General features: G+C 35.0%; 1 protein-coding gene across 2 annotated transcripts; it reads right to left on the bottom strand.

Moving 5' to 3' along the window:
* Positions 1–1,314: 1,314 nt before the first annotated feature.
* On the bottom strand, positions 1,315–9,686 carry LOC133855070 (transcription factor TRY-like). 2 transcript variants are annotated; one of them, XM_062291366.1, is made up of 3 exons: positions 9,064–9,686; positions 8,729–8,816; positions 1,315–1,622 (listed from the first exon to the last, which is right to left on the bottom strand). In XM_062291366.1, exons 1-3 carry the CDS (start codon positions 9,116–9,118, stop codon positions 1,532–1,534), a joined length of 234 nt encoding a protein of 77 aa, XP_062147350.1. In that variant the 5' UTR covers positions 9,119–9,686; the 3' UTR covers positions 1,315–1,531. The 2 variants fall into 2 exon arrangements, with proteins under 2 accessions (XP_062147350.1, XP_062147349.1); XM_062291365.1 differs by having other exon boundaries at positions 1,315–1,639; positions 9,064–9,656.
* Positions 9,687–14,118: the final 4,432 nt, after the last annotated feature.

Below are 14,118 nucleotides of genomic sequence, written 5' to 3' on the forward strand. Positions count from 1 at the left end.
GCCCTTGGGGGTGGTCCGGCCACCCCTAAAAGGCCTAGAAACCAATAACAAAAAAAAAAGTTTGGGTTTTGGGGTGGCCGGTGGTCGGATCACCCCCAAATCAGCCGTATGGGGTGGTCGAAACCACCCCCAGGCCCTTGGGGGTGGTCGAAACCACCCCCAGGCCCTTGGGGGTGGTCCGGCCACCCCTAAAAGGCTTAGAAACCAAAAACAAAAAAAAATGTTTGGATTTTAAGGGTGGCCGGTGGCCGGATCACCCCCAAAGGCCTTGAGCCACCCCTAGATCGGCCGTATGGGGTGGTCGAAACCACTCCCAGGCCCTTGGGGGTGGTCCGGCCACCCCTAAAAGGCCTAGAAACCAAAAACAAAAATAAAAGTTTGGGTTTTAGGGGTGGCCGGTGGCCGGATCACCCCCAAAGGCCTTGGGGGTAACTCGGCCACCCCCAGATTGGCCGTATGGGGTGGTTGAAACCACCCCCAGGCCCTTGGGGGTGGTCCGGCCACCCCTAAAAGGCCTAGAAACCAAAAAAAAAAAAAGTTTGGGTTTTAAAAGAGCCACCCCCATATCGACCGTATGCGAAACCACCCCCAAGCCTTTGGGGGTGGTCCGGCCACCCTCCAAATCCCTAACTTTTTTTTTTTTGTTTTGTTTTTTTGGCCTTTTGGAGGTGGCCGGACCACCCCTTAAGTGTTTTTTTGGTTTTAATATTTTTTGTTTTTAATTATTATTATTTTTATAGTTTTTAAATTTATTAAAAAATTTGCAAACTTTTTTAAGTGGAAAACAGTACCGTTTTGTGAAAAACGAAAAACGGTACCATTTTCCACTATAGTACCCATGCGGTAGTTTTAAACTACCACACGGAAGCCGGATCCCATATTAAGATAAAGCGTAGGTACTTAATAAAGTATTTAACCATTGTTTTTAATATAATCTCTTTGTTTAATTTGTGTTATTAATTTGGGGAACGTAGAAATAATAATAGTGAATTAATGAATGCAAATTTCTGTAGAAGACGTGACCTCAAATTTGAATCATTTGCAAACATGTGTTGCTGCCTGCTGGGTGAGGGGCTGGTTAAAGTGAATGAAATAATGAGTGCGTACCCACAGTTCCGGAAGTAACTACTGTAGAGGACGTGACCGCCTGAAAATTGAATCATTTGCTGAGACTAATAGTCCATGTATATATATATATATATATATATATATATATATATATATACACGCACTCTTTCTTTTTGGATCATTATCATACGTATGCACATGCACTCACACTCACATTATAAGGACCACACAAGCACACACACAGAGTGAGAGAGAGGGAGAGTCTCCACTATTACACAGGAGATCATATTGTTCACAATACTATAAAGAAAATGAATACAGAAGAAAGACAAGAACAAAGATGGGGGAAAAAAATAAGCAAACAAAACAAACTTTATATGCAAAAAGAGTTCCAACACAGGAAAAGGAATTCTTCTAAACATGTGGGGGGATCAAATGAGTGGAGCACTATGAATTCTTGGCGCTATGCTCGCTTCTTTTCTCGGCAAATACCTGACCATGTCTCATTATCCAAAACCTCTCTATTTCTTCTGGTTTTCGCCCTGGAATCCGACCTGCTATCAAATCCCACCTGCTCAATTAATATTTCGTCATTAAGTTACCTTTACTACTGCACAGTTCATAGCAGATCTTGAAAGACAACCATTAATATATAACACCCAATTCAAGAACCAGAAAGTATCACTAATGTTTCCTCCATATGACTATTTCTTACTTCTAAGGAAGCGAGTTTCACTACTAACTTTTTTTTTCTTTCTGCCATGTACTTTAGATCGATACATACATGCCTTCAAAAATTCCGAAGTACATTTCAAATAAAATAAGCATGTAAATATTTGGAGCTTAAAATAAAGTAAATTATGTAAGAAATTTATCCATGTAAAAATGCTATATCCGTGTCAATACTACACGTATGCATTCTCTGAATGTGCATGTGCATGTGTTGTGTATAAATGAAGGGATTGTAGTTGTTGTGCACTTGAAGTTTTTTTATCATTTCTCATAAACGAAAATGGAGGGATTATCTTACCTAACACATTCGTCCTTGCATGTGTATGTGGTTATCTCACGTGTGTGTGTATAATAAATAATAATAATAATAATAAATGACCACGTAACCTTAGTTGTCATTTATTGATTCTATTTTCAGTTTCTTAACTTACATATAAGCCATTTTTTTATTCTAATGTATAATACTACTTAAATCTTATTTGTTTTGCAGATCTGTATAATCTCTCATGGCTATCATCTAGCTTCTTGGGTTAGAATAGATACATTAATGTTAAAAAAAAGAAGAAAAGAAGGCTACTTAAAAATTTAGGTGTACCTTCGTGTTAGCTTTTCAAAGCGGAGGTTCTAAATTGAAACTTATCTCATTCATTTACCTCTATTTGAAATTAAATATTTCATTTGTTAAGTCTTTCCTATTAGAAGGGACTTTGAGCCCAAACGTGATTGTAACTCTTAATTGTAGATATAGTTCAGTAAATCTGTCACATAACCAAAGTGAGACTCTCATCCAATGTCTATTAATTTCACAATCCAATATAAGAAAATATTTAAATCACTGATGTCGTCATTGAAGCCTCCTTAATTAAGGATATAGTGGCCCAAGTCACTTGACATTATCATATCAATTTGATTTTAGTACCATTTATCACGACTCAGGAACGTACTAGCTAGCTACGTTCATGCCATACACAAAAAAGAACTGATTGAAAGAGCTCTTTCAACAATTAATGAATTCTTTGATAAAGATTGATTACACAACCAAATGATAGATTAGTAGATAACGATTTTTTGATTCTGTATATTGAGAAAGATATATTGATCAAAACTATATATCAACAATAAAGAAATCATGCAGCGATTTTAAAATATCAATAATCGTTAAAGACAACTGAATAAATTAACATTAGGCATGGAAAAATAAATCGCAACTTACATTTATATATTTTAAACAAAAATTAAATGTTGTTAAATTATTTATTTATTTCATTAGTTTTGTTCTTTAACCCTTCATCTTTCATCACTTTTACAATTAGGATATCCATCTTTAAAAGATGGATACCTTAAGGGTATCCATTTTTCAATTTCAACTTTTTGTTAGAATTTTTCGTTAAATCCGGTCAAAATTCCCAAAATATCTCTCATTTTTTTGGGAAAAAAATGATTGTAAGGATTTAGGTGTGGGTAAGAATTTAACTGAATTTACAAAAAAAAAAAAAAAAAAAAAACCATGCCAGAATCTTTGAAATTTTTTATAATTTTTATAGTTTTTTTAGCAAATGCAACTTGCCTTGGACATTTTTCTGTTGGATGAGCTTATACTAATTATTAAGCAGAGCGTGCAGATGTAAATCTCTTCTTCATCTGATTGTGAAGCTTATCTTGGCAGCATGTGTGTGCCTTTTGGAAAGATGAATTTGAGACTGTTTATCAAGAAAAAAAAATTAGGAATGTGTCTCTTAAATCACTACTTATTCCAAAAGATTAATGTGATAGAAAATAGTTTATTTAATCAATTAATTAATATTCTAACATTCTCCTTTACATTTGAGCTCAAAACCCTCCTAAATAAGTGAGGTTTACCATATGAAATATTTAATTGAAATGCTTTAGGTTTTATGGTGTTTTTTTTTTTTTTTTTTTTTTTTGACATGTCCAAACAAGAGGAGGAGGGGGGATTCGAACTAGGTTTTATGGTGTTGGAAATTCAGTGTCAAAACTTGTTATATTATTAAGACTAATTAAATTTAGTGGTTAAGTCGGTTCATAAGTAGGGGTTCATAAGCTTGACTCCAATTGAAGATCATAAACTATCATTCGCAACCTCAATCGAAGGGCATTCAAACAAGACAATTTTACAAGGTTAAGGAATTCAAGGTAGAACGCTCCGTTCATGGGCCCATTCGAAAGGTATTAAAGGCACTTCAAGAATTGAGTTTCAGAATGCCCCAGTTGTAATCACGATCGCAAGTCGTTCAGATGAAGGACTTCAACTCTTCAAATTTCAAGCTCTGGAGAGGATCAATCTGAAGGGTGGTTGCACCAAGTTCGAATGAGGCTGAAGTACTGTGTTTCACAAGATACCATTGATAGCCTTGATCACAATCACATTCGAACATTGTTTGAACGCTTTGTTTATGAAGCCAAATTTGAGACTCTCGATTGCAACAATATTCAAACTTTGTTCAAATGCCGCATGCGATAAATTGTAAAACCGTTTGAATGAAGTTAATGCAGGAGAAGACCGGCATCAATGTTATTTAATTTATGTATGTGTCTGATTTTTCCTTTTCCATTAAGGATTAGGTTTTTCCTTTTCCAAGTAGGATTTGTTTAGTTTTTCCTTATATAAGGGATACACACTCGATGGAACAATTCAATTTTGTAGTATGAATTAAATTTCAGTCTTTTAGAATTCTTTATACGTTTGCTTATTTAGGTAAATTATGGTATTTCTCTTCCCTATTTGTTATTTTCTCCCTTCTTTAATTTCGTTTTCAATCTTTAAATATATGCTGTTGTCATACGAGAAAAATCATAGTTTTGTCTGACACCAATTGATATCAGAGCTTAAATGTCTTCTTAGGGTGATCTTTCTTTCATCAGTATTCATTACTAGTGGTCGTGGTCATGGTTGGTGTGGACAAGTTCCAAATTACAAAGTCTCCTACCATGAACACAATGTACAAGATGTGATGATTAAATACTTGAAGAGGCAGGTTGTAGAGTTAACCCACTGTCTAACACCGCAACACATGAAGATGAATTACAATATTGATGGTTGCGATTTAGAATCCAATTTCGAGAACCCGTATCGTAACCTTGTTTTATTTTAGGAACAATGTTGTCAGGATAAGCTATGTGGAAACTTAGGCTTCAGAGTTGAGCTTCCAGAATTTTCTGGCACTCTCACCGCCTTGACTATTGTTAGCAAGTCTCAACCCTATCTATCAAAACTATCTTATATGGAGGTTGAAGATTAAAGTATTGAGGAAGATTTTTTTTGTAGATTGGGTCTCTCTATTGATCTACAATATCTATCCTCACAAAGAGGATCTATTGAAGGAGGTAAATTTATTTCTTGATACCATAATTTTTTTTGAAGAGAATGATGTCCACTGTGTGTTTGATGAAAGTTCTGAGAGTGAAATATCTCAATAAGTTCTTGAGAAAATCAATTATATTGATTTTCTTCGGATTAAAATTTTTGTCAAATTTTCCTAAACAAAATCTTGACGTTGGTTTTGTCGTGTGGGAGGAAAATTGGATTTTTCTTGGTCAAGAAAGAATTAATCATTTTTGAAATTTTCTTACGGAGAATGAATTTAGGACAATCAATCGAGAGCTTGTGAAGATGATTTTATCTCAAGTTGGTGCGAGAAAATCCAAATCTACTATTTAGAATCAAGTTGTGATGGGTTGCAAGTTGTTTCTCTTCTCGCATCAAGTTATTTTGGCATTGAACTCGAGGGCGGGTACTTTCCAACCTGGGAAGACTAATGCAGGAGAAGACTAACATTAGTGTTATCTTATTTATGCACGTATGTTTTAGTTTTATTTTTCCATTAGGATTAGGTTTTCCTTTTCCAATTATGTATGTGTATCTCAGTTTTCATTTTCAATAAAGATTGAGTTTTCATTTTCCAAGTAGGATTTGTTTTTGTTTAGTTTTTTCCTATATAAGGGATACACACTCAATGGAATAATTTAGTTTTGAAGTATCAATTAAATTTCAGTATTATTTCTTTGTTTGTTTATTTGGGACAATTATGGTATTTCTCTTCCCTATTTGTGATTTTTTCTTCCTAAATTTCATTTTCAATTTTCAATCCTTATTTTCTGTTATTATCATACGCTGTCAGAACAATCTTAATTCTGTCTGGCATCAGAAACGTACTCTCGTTTGAAAGTCCCAGCCTCAAACAATGTTTTTCTTTAACCAAATTGCGCATTAACAATGAGTTTCTTCAAGGTAAATGTGACGTCACACATCGTCTGGCAATGAGAATATGCTTATATGTATAAACACATCACATCATTCTCGACACAACGCATTTTAAAGCCGTAATGGCTATGAACCTATCTAAACTCTGCTGTTAAGCATGCTTCTACGAGAGTAGTACCAGGATGGGTGACCTCTTGGGAAGTCTAGTTTGGGGGAATAAAAAACGGACAATATTGTGTCATTGGGGGTGGGTCGTTACAAATGATATTAGAGTCATTTCCCATCTTGAGATGGAGGGAGCATGCACAAGCCCATGAGGGTCACCAGTGAGCACTTGCTGGGACGCCAAGAATTGGGTGATCCCATGAGCGTTGCCAGCGGGGACGCTAGGTCCCAAGAGGAGATGATTGTGACATCTCACATCGTCTGACAATGGGAATGTGCTTAATGTATAAACGTACCATTCTTGACACAATGCTTTTTAAAGCCGCGATGACCATGAACCTATCAGAACTCTGCAGTTAAGCGTACTTCTGCGAGAGTAGTACCAGGATGGGTGACCTCCTGAGAAGTATGGTTTGGGGGAGCCAAAAGCGGACAATATTGTGTCATTGGGGATTGATCGTTACAGTATATATAAGTCTTATAAGCCACAATTTTTACAAGACCCTGAGACCATTGTTTAGCTTATTCTTGGAGGGAATGTTTTGTTTCTATGCCTTACTTTTCAAACCTCTCATTGATTTCATTAAACTACACAATTCACACCTTCAGCTCCCAAAGTTCCGCGTTGTAGAGGAAGCTTTATATATATAAGGAACGCTAGAGATCTGAAGCTACTATGATAGAAGACAAACAAGTTGTTTGTTGGAGTGCAAGTCAGGTGTTTACTACAAATTTTTTGGTCGTTGTTATTATCTACAAACACCTATTCACCTTCTCCCCCCTCTATGTGATATTTGGGGTCATTGGACTTTTCAAAGTGAAAGATGATCAATAATGGAGACAATGTTTAAACTCATTACCTTTATTCCAATATCTTTTTAAATCACAACTTATTTTCAAAAGCTTAAACTGAAGTAATTAAGAAAAAAAAAAGAAGTTAATTTAATCACCTAATTAATATGCAAACTCTAGTCCGTAGGCAAGAATACCGTAATATATGCTAGGCTTAGAGTTATTATCCTCATTGACTTGATCCCCTTCTGGGGCTAATAATTAGTTGGTTAGCTCTTAGGTACTGCCTCACATGTACTGTTAGCTAGGAAATTTTCCTCATTTTGTGTTAGGTGGTATGCTGGGGTTGACGTCCTTTGGAGGCTTCTTGTTGCTGGTCGGTTTTTCTTCCTCGTGCTTTGTGTTTTTTGGCTTCCCCTGTTGGTGGGGTTTGGCTTTTAGCTTTGCTGCCCTTGTAAGCTGGGGCTGGTCTTGCTAGCTCCCCTTTGTGTATCATTTTTGGGTTATGTTAATAGTCATTTATATATATATATATATATAAAATAGGGTTTGTCTTTGTATAGTCTTTGTATTTTTTTTTTTTGGCTTCCCTGTTGTGGGGTTTGGCTTTTAGCTTTGCTACCCTTCGTTAGCTAGCTCCCCTTTGAGTATCTTTTTTGGGTTATGTTAATATATATATATATATATACACGCACACTGAAAGACGTCAACAGCTTGTTCTGTCATCGTATATACAATAAATGCAACAAGGAGTTCGTATGGGTGCACAGAGAGCTGTGGGTTCCCCCATATATGATTATGTTGGTATATGTCATGTGTCGATAATTCACTGCGAGTGAGCTCCTGCGGGTTCCCCCATAAAGAAGAATGTCTATCCATTTCTTAACTAACACCAAAAGGGTGGTCCAGTGGATTATTTTTAAAAAAAATTAAATAAACTTATGTCACTCACAATGGCTAGCAATAAATAAAGGGCTTGTTTGACTCTCTCTTTCTCTTCAATTATTTTTAAAAAAATTAATTTCAAAGCATTCTAATTTTATATTATACTAATAATTTTTTATTATTATTTAAATAACAAAAAATTTAAAATTCACTACAATATAAATTTTTTTTTATTTTTTCATATAAATTCTTTTTACTTTATTTCACATCTATCACTTCCAACACCCACTCCCAACTCTCACCTCATTACCAAACAAGGCCAAAATGACTGGGCACGGCGAGGCAGTAGTTTCATTAGTAAATATGTACTTATAAAAAAGAGTTTCATTTATAAATTATGTAATAGTTAGTCTGGCCTCATCTTGGGTCACATGATGTTGCCGAAAAGCGTGCAATAGTGCAATTATTCCTCTTGGCAGATCCATTCATGATCCTCCCCCACATACCCCTTTTCTTTCTTGTAATCACTCTGTCATGGCCCTCAAAGGCTCTTAATTTCTATAAAAAAATCCAAGATATACATAATCGTGCCAACAAACATGCCCTAGTGAGTTTCTTGGTCCCGTCTCTAGTGCATGGGAACAGTGAACAAATGGATGGCCACAAATTATTAACTAATATGGTATGCTTATAATAAACTAGTACTGTATTCATCAAATTAAAGCATCATCATGTACCATGATCTAATTTAATGCAACTATATATGTAATCTTTTTGTATGGTGCAGAATTAACCTAAATCAAACCAGAAAAACAATGCTGGAAATGGTAGGCAATCTGGACAATTGGGAATTGAATTACTTACCTGTCTCCAACCAGTCTGTACATCCTGTAGATGAGATCTTCTTCTTGTTCAGTCATCTTTATGAACTCCCACTCAAGACTGCTCACTTCTGCAACCACAGAAAAGAAAAGTGTCATATACGATATGATCATACGTATCCAATACTGAGTTTTTTTTTTTTGATAAGTATATATATATATATATATATTTATATTTGAGTCAATGGTCTCTCTGGTCTTAGAAATTATAGAATTATTAATTTATCCAGCGTTTCTTTTCCTGGCAACCAAACGGCACCATAGAAAAGCAAAACTGAAGCAGGAAGCCACGAAGTTTAGAACAAGGAAAGACAGAACCTTCTGACTTGGCGCTCCTGGTCTTGGCTTGTTTCCGGGCTCGACGTTTATCCATTAGTTCTCAAATCATCAAGAACACACACAAACACACGCAGAAAGCAAATAGTTGCCCAAAAGAAAAAGAATGAAATGGTTTCGCCAGAAAAAGAAAAGAAAAGACGGAAGAGCCTAATGGTATGATAGCAGAAAAGCTTTATTACGAACTAGAGAGAGAGAGAGAGAGAGAGAGAGGGGTCTTTGTTTTTTGGTGGGGGTGTTGGGAAGCGGCTAACAAATGAACTTGAGAAGATAGAGCTTGAGAGTCAGAGAAGAACTCCATCAATTAGCGGTTAAAACGACAAGACTTAAAAGGATAAAAAATGATGAGGGAGAGGGAGAGAGGTAAAAAAATCTCTGGGATAAGTTGCAAGGAGCGAGTGAAGAATGAAAATCCGTACTTTGCATGTGATGGTGAGGGTAAAAAGTTTGCGATGGAATGACTGGTGCGACCAAACCAAACAGGCATATAAAATGAGTTGACTTGTAGTTATCGTCTTTCCTTTGCCTTCCTCTTTCAACAGATTTTTTAGGTTAGACATTGCCAACTCAAGTCTTGATTCGAGGAGGATTTTCTTTTCTAGCTTTCTATAACAACAACATATTGGAGTACTTAAGCTCTTTCTTTTGATCAAGATATATATATATATATAAAAAATAAAAAATAATAAAAAATTAAAAATTAAAAGATGTAAACCCTTTTAATTAGCTAGCTTACAAGCTAGTATTTATATATTTTTTTCAAATCGAGACAGGAATTCATGGCGGGGCAGTAGCCAGAGGTTGAAGACAACCACTAGCCTAACCAGAGATACGTGACCTTTCGAACAACACACAAATATATATATATATATGCGTGTGGTTCACACGTCAGTTTGTTTGTCTTTCAACCCCAAGAGAAACCTTTTCTTTCTGCTATCATTGACTGATTGTTTTGTCGTGTTAATTAGATCCTCTTTAATTTATTAATTTAACTTGCATAAGTTTCTGATCATCTAGCAGTTTGGATTAATATACCACTTAATTCTCTCACTTTTCATAAAGAGCGTTGGTCTCGACGTTATTATTTTAGAGAATACAATTAATTTTCCACCAAAGGGTTCTCTACGGATATGTTTAAGCCCTAGGAGAGTTTGGATAAAAAAATTTCATGCTTAAATTATAAAACTTTCCACCAAAGGGGTCTCTACAGATATATTTAAGCCCTAGGACATTTGATGTAATTTTTTCATGCTTTAGGAGCCTGTTGGGATTAATGATCCCTTCGTTTCTTCTTGTCTAGGGTATCCCCCAATTAATTTGTATTTTTTTAGTTTTTTATTTAATGCCATTCATAATTCTTGAAAGACAATTAGATAAAAAAAGTAAAAGTTGTCAAATCAGATAGAGGTGGTGAGTGATATAATGGATCAGGTCAATGCCCTGGCCCATTTACTAAACTCCTTGAAAAGCATAGCGTTTGTGCCCAATACATTATGCTAGATACGCCTCACTAGAATGGAGTAGTTGAAACGCGTAATCGTACTCTAATGGATATGGCTTAGAGTATGTTAAAGTAATTCCTCTTTATCCCTTCATTGTGGATGGAAGCCCTTAAGACCACTGTATATTTATTGAATAGAGTTCCTACTAAAGCAATTCCAAAGAATCTTTTTGAACGGTGGACTGGAAGCTAGGAAATTAACCAACTGTAAGGCACATGCATGTTTGGGGTTACTTTATAATTCATATGAAAATAAATTGGATTTAAAAACCATTAGTGGTTACTTTATTGGTTATCCAGAAAAATCCAGAAGGTATAGGTTTCACTATCCTACACATAGTTTGAAAATTGTTGAAACCAGTAATTCTAGATTCCCTTGAGAATGGGGAAATGAGTGGGAGTGACAACCACAAAATGTTGGTATTCAAGAAGTTAGAGTACATGCCCCACTACTTATAACTTCGAAAGAAGTTGTTGTTCCTACAATTATAGAATCGTTTGACAACGTTGAACAAGTTAATGACCAACCACTCCATGATGAGATTATCACCAATTAAATTTGATGGTACAAGTGGGATGCATGAGTATATCCGTGAAATAGAAAATCTAGCTCCTAAATTAAAGGATCTTGGGATAAATGTGGATAAGTTCTTTTTTATCTAATTTATTTTGATCTCCTTGCCTCCTCAGTATAGGTCATTTCAAATTCATTATGACATTCTTAAGGATAAGCAGAATGCAAATGAATTGGTTAGTAGGTTTATTTAAGAAGAGGCAAAGCCTAAGCAACAAAGACATCATTTAGTTCACCTTGTATGTCAAGGATTCACAAAGAAGTGGAAGAAGTCTAAAAAGGGCAAAAATATAGTGTAACATCCAAGATATTAAGTAAGTGTTAAAAAATATGAATTAAACTAATTAAGTAACTAATTGTGTAAAATGCGAAAAAATAACACTTAGAAACTGTCAAAGTTAGAAACATGTGTTCAGACAGGACAATTTTGTGTCCGAACAGCTTTGGCTGAGAGTTCATTTCTTCATGTGTGTCCGAACGAGACATTTATGTATCCAGACAGTGCGATCGAGAGTGTTGGATGCACGTATCATTGCGTCTGGACGACTTATTAACCTGTCCAGACAGATTGAGATTTATGTTATTAGACGAGTTCCTCCAGCTCATTTTTCTCTCATTCTCTATTTTTCCACACGATTTCTCTCCACTCTCTGTCTCCTAAGGCTCATGTTGTTGGACAAGTTCCTCTAGTATTTTGAAGCCTCCAAATGTGAATCCAACACCGAAAACGTGATCCTCGGTGTAAAATCATTGTTTTTACGGATTTGTTTGAGGTAAATTTGAAAATCTTAACTTTTCTTGTATTTGTGATTTATCTTTGGGAGTTTGAATTTAATCTTTCAAATTTCTCTAGGTATTCCGTGTTTAGAGGTGTTCTAATTGACCTCCAAACATTGGGTTCTATCTTTGGTGAGAAATCAAGGTAAGACCCAAAATCCTAGATATTCTTAAGTGTTGTAAATTGGGATTTTTGGTGTTTAACCTTAGGATTTTCTTGTGGGTTAGTATTAATTTGTAATTGTTGGGTTGTCATTTGGAACACTATAAATTTTATGGGTTTCCATGGGTTATGGCTCTTGGAAAAATTAAGAACCTAGCTGGAATTTAGAGTTAGAAAAGTGTTGAGTTAGTTTTAATGTGTACTTGGAATGTATCGTACAATGATACATTGCATGGAGAATTCCTTCCTATGCCGTAAATTAAGCAGCCAATGTGAGTATTCAACTCATTGAGAAAAAAAAAAATACAACTTTTAATATTTTGTAAAATCTTAGAAAATGCTACATTTGTGATAACTCAAGCTGAAAATATTTTGTGATAACATTTATTGTAAGATTGCTTTCAATATCTTGAATTGTGTTGAGATCTAATTTGATGAGGTTTTATGTGTTTCAAGTATATCATGGAAATAAGTATGAGTTATGACTTATGGGTTTTATAATGGACCAATGTTTTCATGATGTATTTGAAAAGAGAATTAGAAGCATACTATGTTATATGATGCATATTTGTATGACAGCATGATCATGATAAATATGTGAAATGATGAGCATGAGCATAGAACGAAAGCATGAACGCTGAACTTAAGACCGGTTTGGTTAAAGTCCATTTAGCACTCAAGTGTAAGACCGGTTGGGTTAAAATCCCTTCAGCATCAGCAACAAGACAAGTCAACTTTAAATCGATTTTTTTAAAGTTCATTTGGCACTTAAGTGTAAAACCGGTTGAGTTAAAGTCCCTTTGAAATCAGTAACAAAACAAGTCAACTTAAAACTAATTTGGTTAAAGTTCATTCGGCACTCAAGTGTAAGACCGGTTGGGTTAAAGTCTGATCGGCATCAGCAACAAAACAATGAAAACCAAGAAAAGACAAGCATGACATGACGATGATGTGTAACATGTTTTATGATGATTTTCATGACTAGATGTATTAATATGCATGAGTTTGAATCGAACAGAGCATATATATATATAGTTACAGCTGGGATGCATAAAATATTTTAAGTGGAATTTCATGCTAGACGTACCAATATGCCTATGAGTTAAATGGAATAGAGCATATGTATGTTGTTACGGCTAGATTGCATATGATCATTTATATGTAATGCTATGATTAAATGTATTCATATGCTTGTGTTTTCTGAAGGTTCGGAAAGCTAGTATATGATATATATATATATATATATATCATATATATAAACAGTTTTTACTATTAAATTGTCCTTGTGACGGTTTTGTTGGGGATCATGCACGAACATAGTAAGCGCAGCGGAAACCGATCCCAGAAAAAATTTAACTTTAAATAAATAGGGCTAGATAAATCAAATACACAAGTTCGGAGTACTTACAATTGAATTCAACCTCTCCTAAGCATGCAGAGCTATTTAACTTTTGCTAAGATTCTCTTTACATGTTGAATAATCGAGAACCGGTTCTTTATGTTCTTGGTATTCTTGAGTAAACCTCTAAATCTTCTCTTTGATGATCGAGAGTGTCTAACAAACTATTGATACAGTGAATTGGTGAATTTTATGCTTCACTATGGTCCTCTATTTATTGACTTGAATTTATAATCCAGATTGTCTTAGGAGATAAAATGGAGTTGTACTAGAACTAAAACTGGAGTCATGGATGAACCAAGACTAGAGCCATAGTAGAACTAGGACTACTAGTCCTATCCTCTAGGGTTTTAACCCTAGCCCACTACTTCACACTCTTAAGCATGGGCTTGGATTTTATCTCTTATGCCCAATTCTCCTCTAACTCCACTTAAGCCTTTTGGAATAAATTGCAAGAGCCCAAAGCTCTTTAATTGCTTAAGTCCTTAGGAAATAAATTCCTAAGCCCAATCATTTCTAAATAATAAACCACTTAGAAGTCATACTCCTTTGGCCGTGTTTTATCAAATAAAACAATTCAAATATATAAATGCATAACCAAAACCCAAAAACAAATGGTCAAT

This window comes from Alnus glutinosa, chromosome 13, assembly GCF_958979055.1.
Source record: "Alnus glutinosa chromosome 13, dhAlnGlut1.1, whole genome shotgun sequence".
NCBI classification, from domain to species: Eukaryota; Viridiplantae; Streptophyta; class Magnoliopsida; order Fagales; family Betulaceae; genus Alnus; species Alnus glutinosa.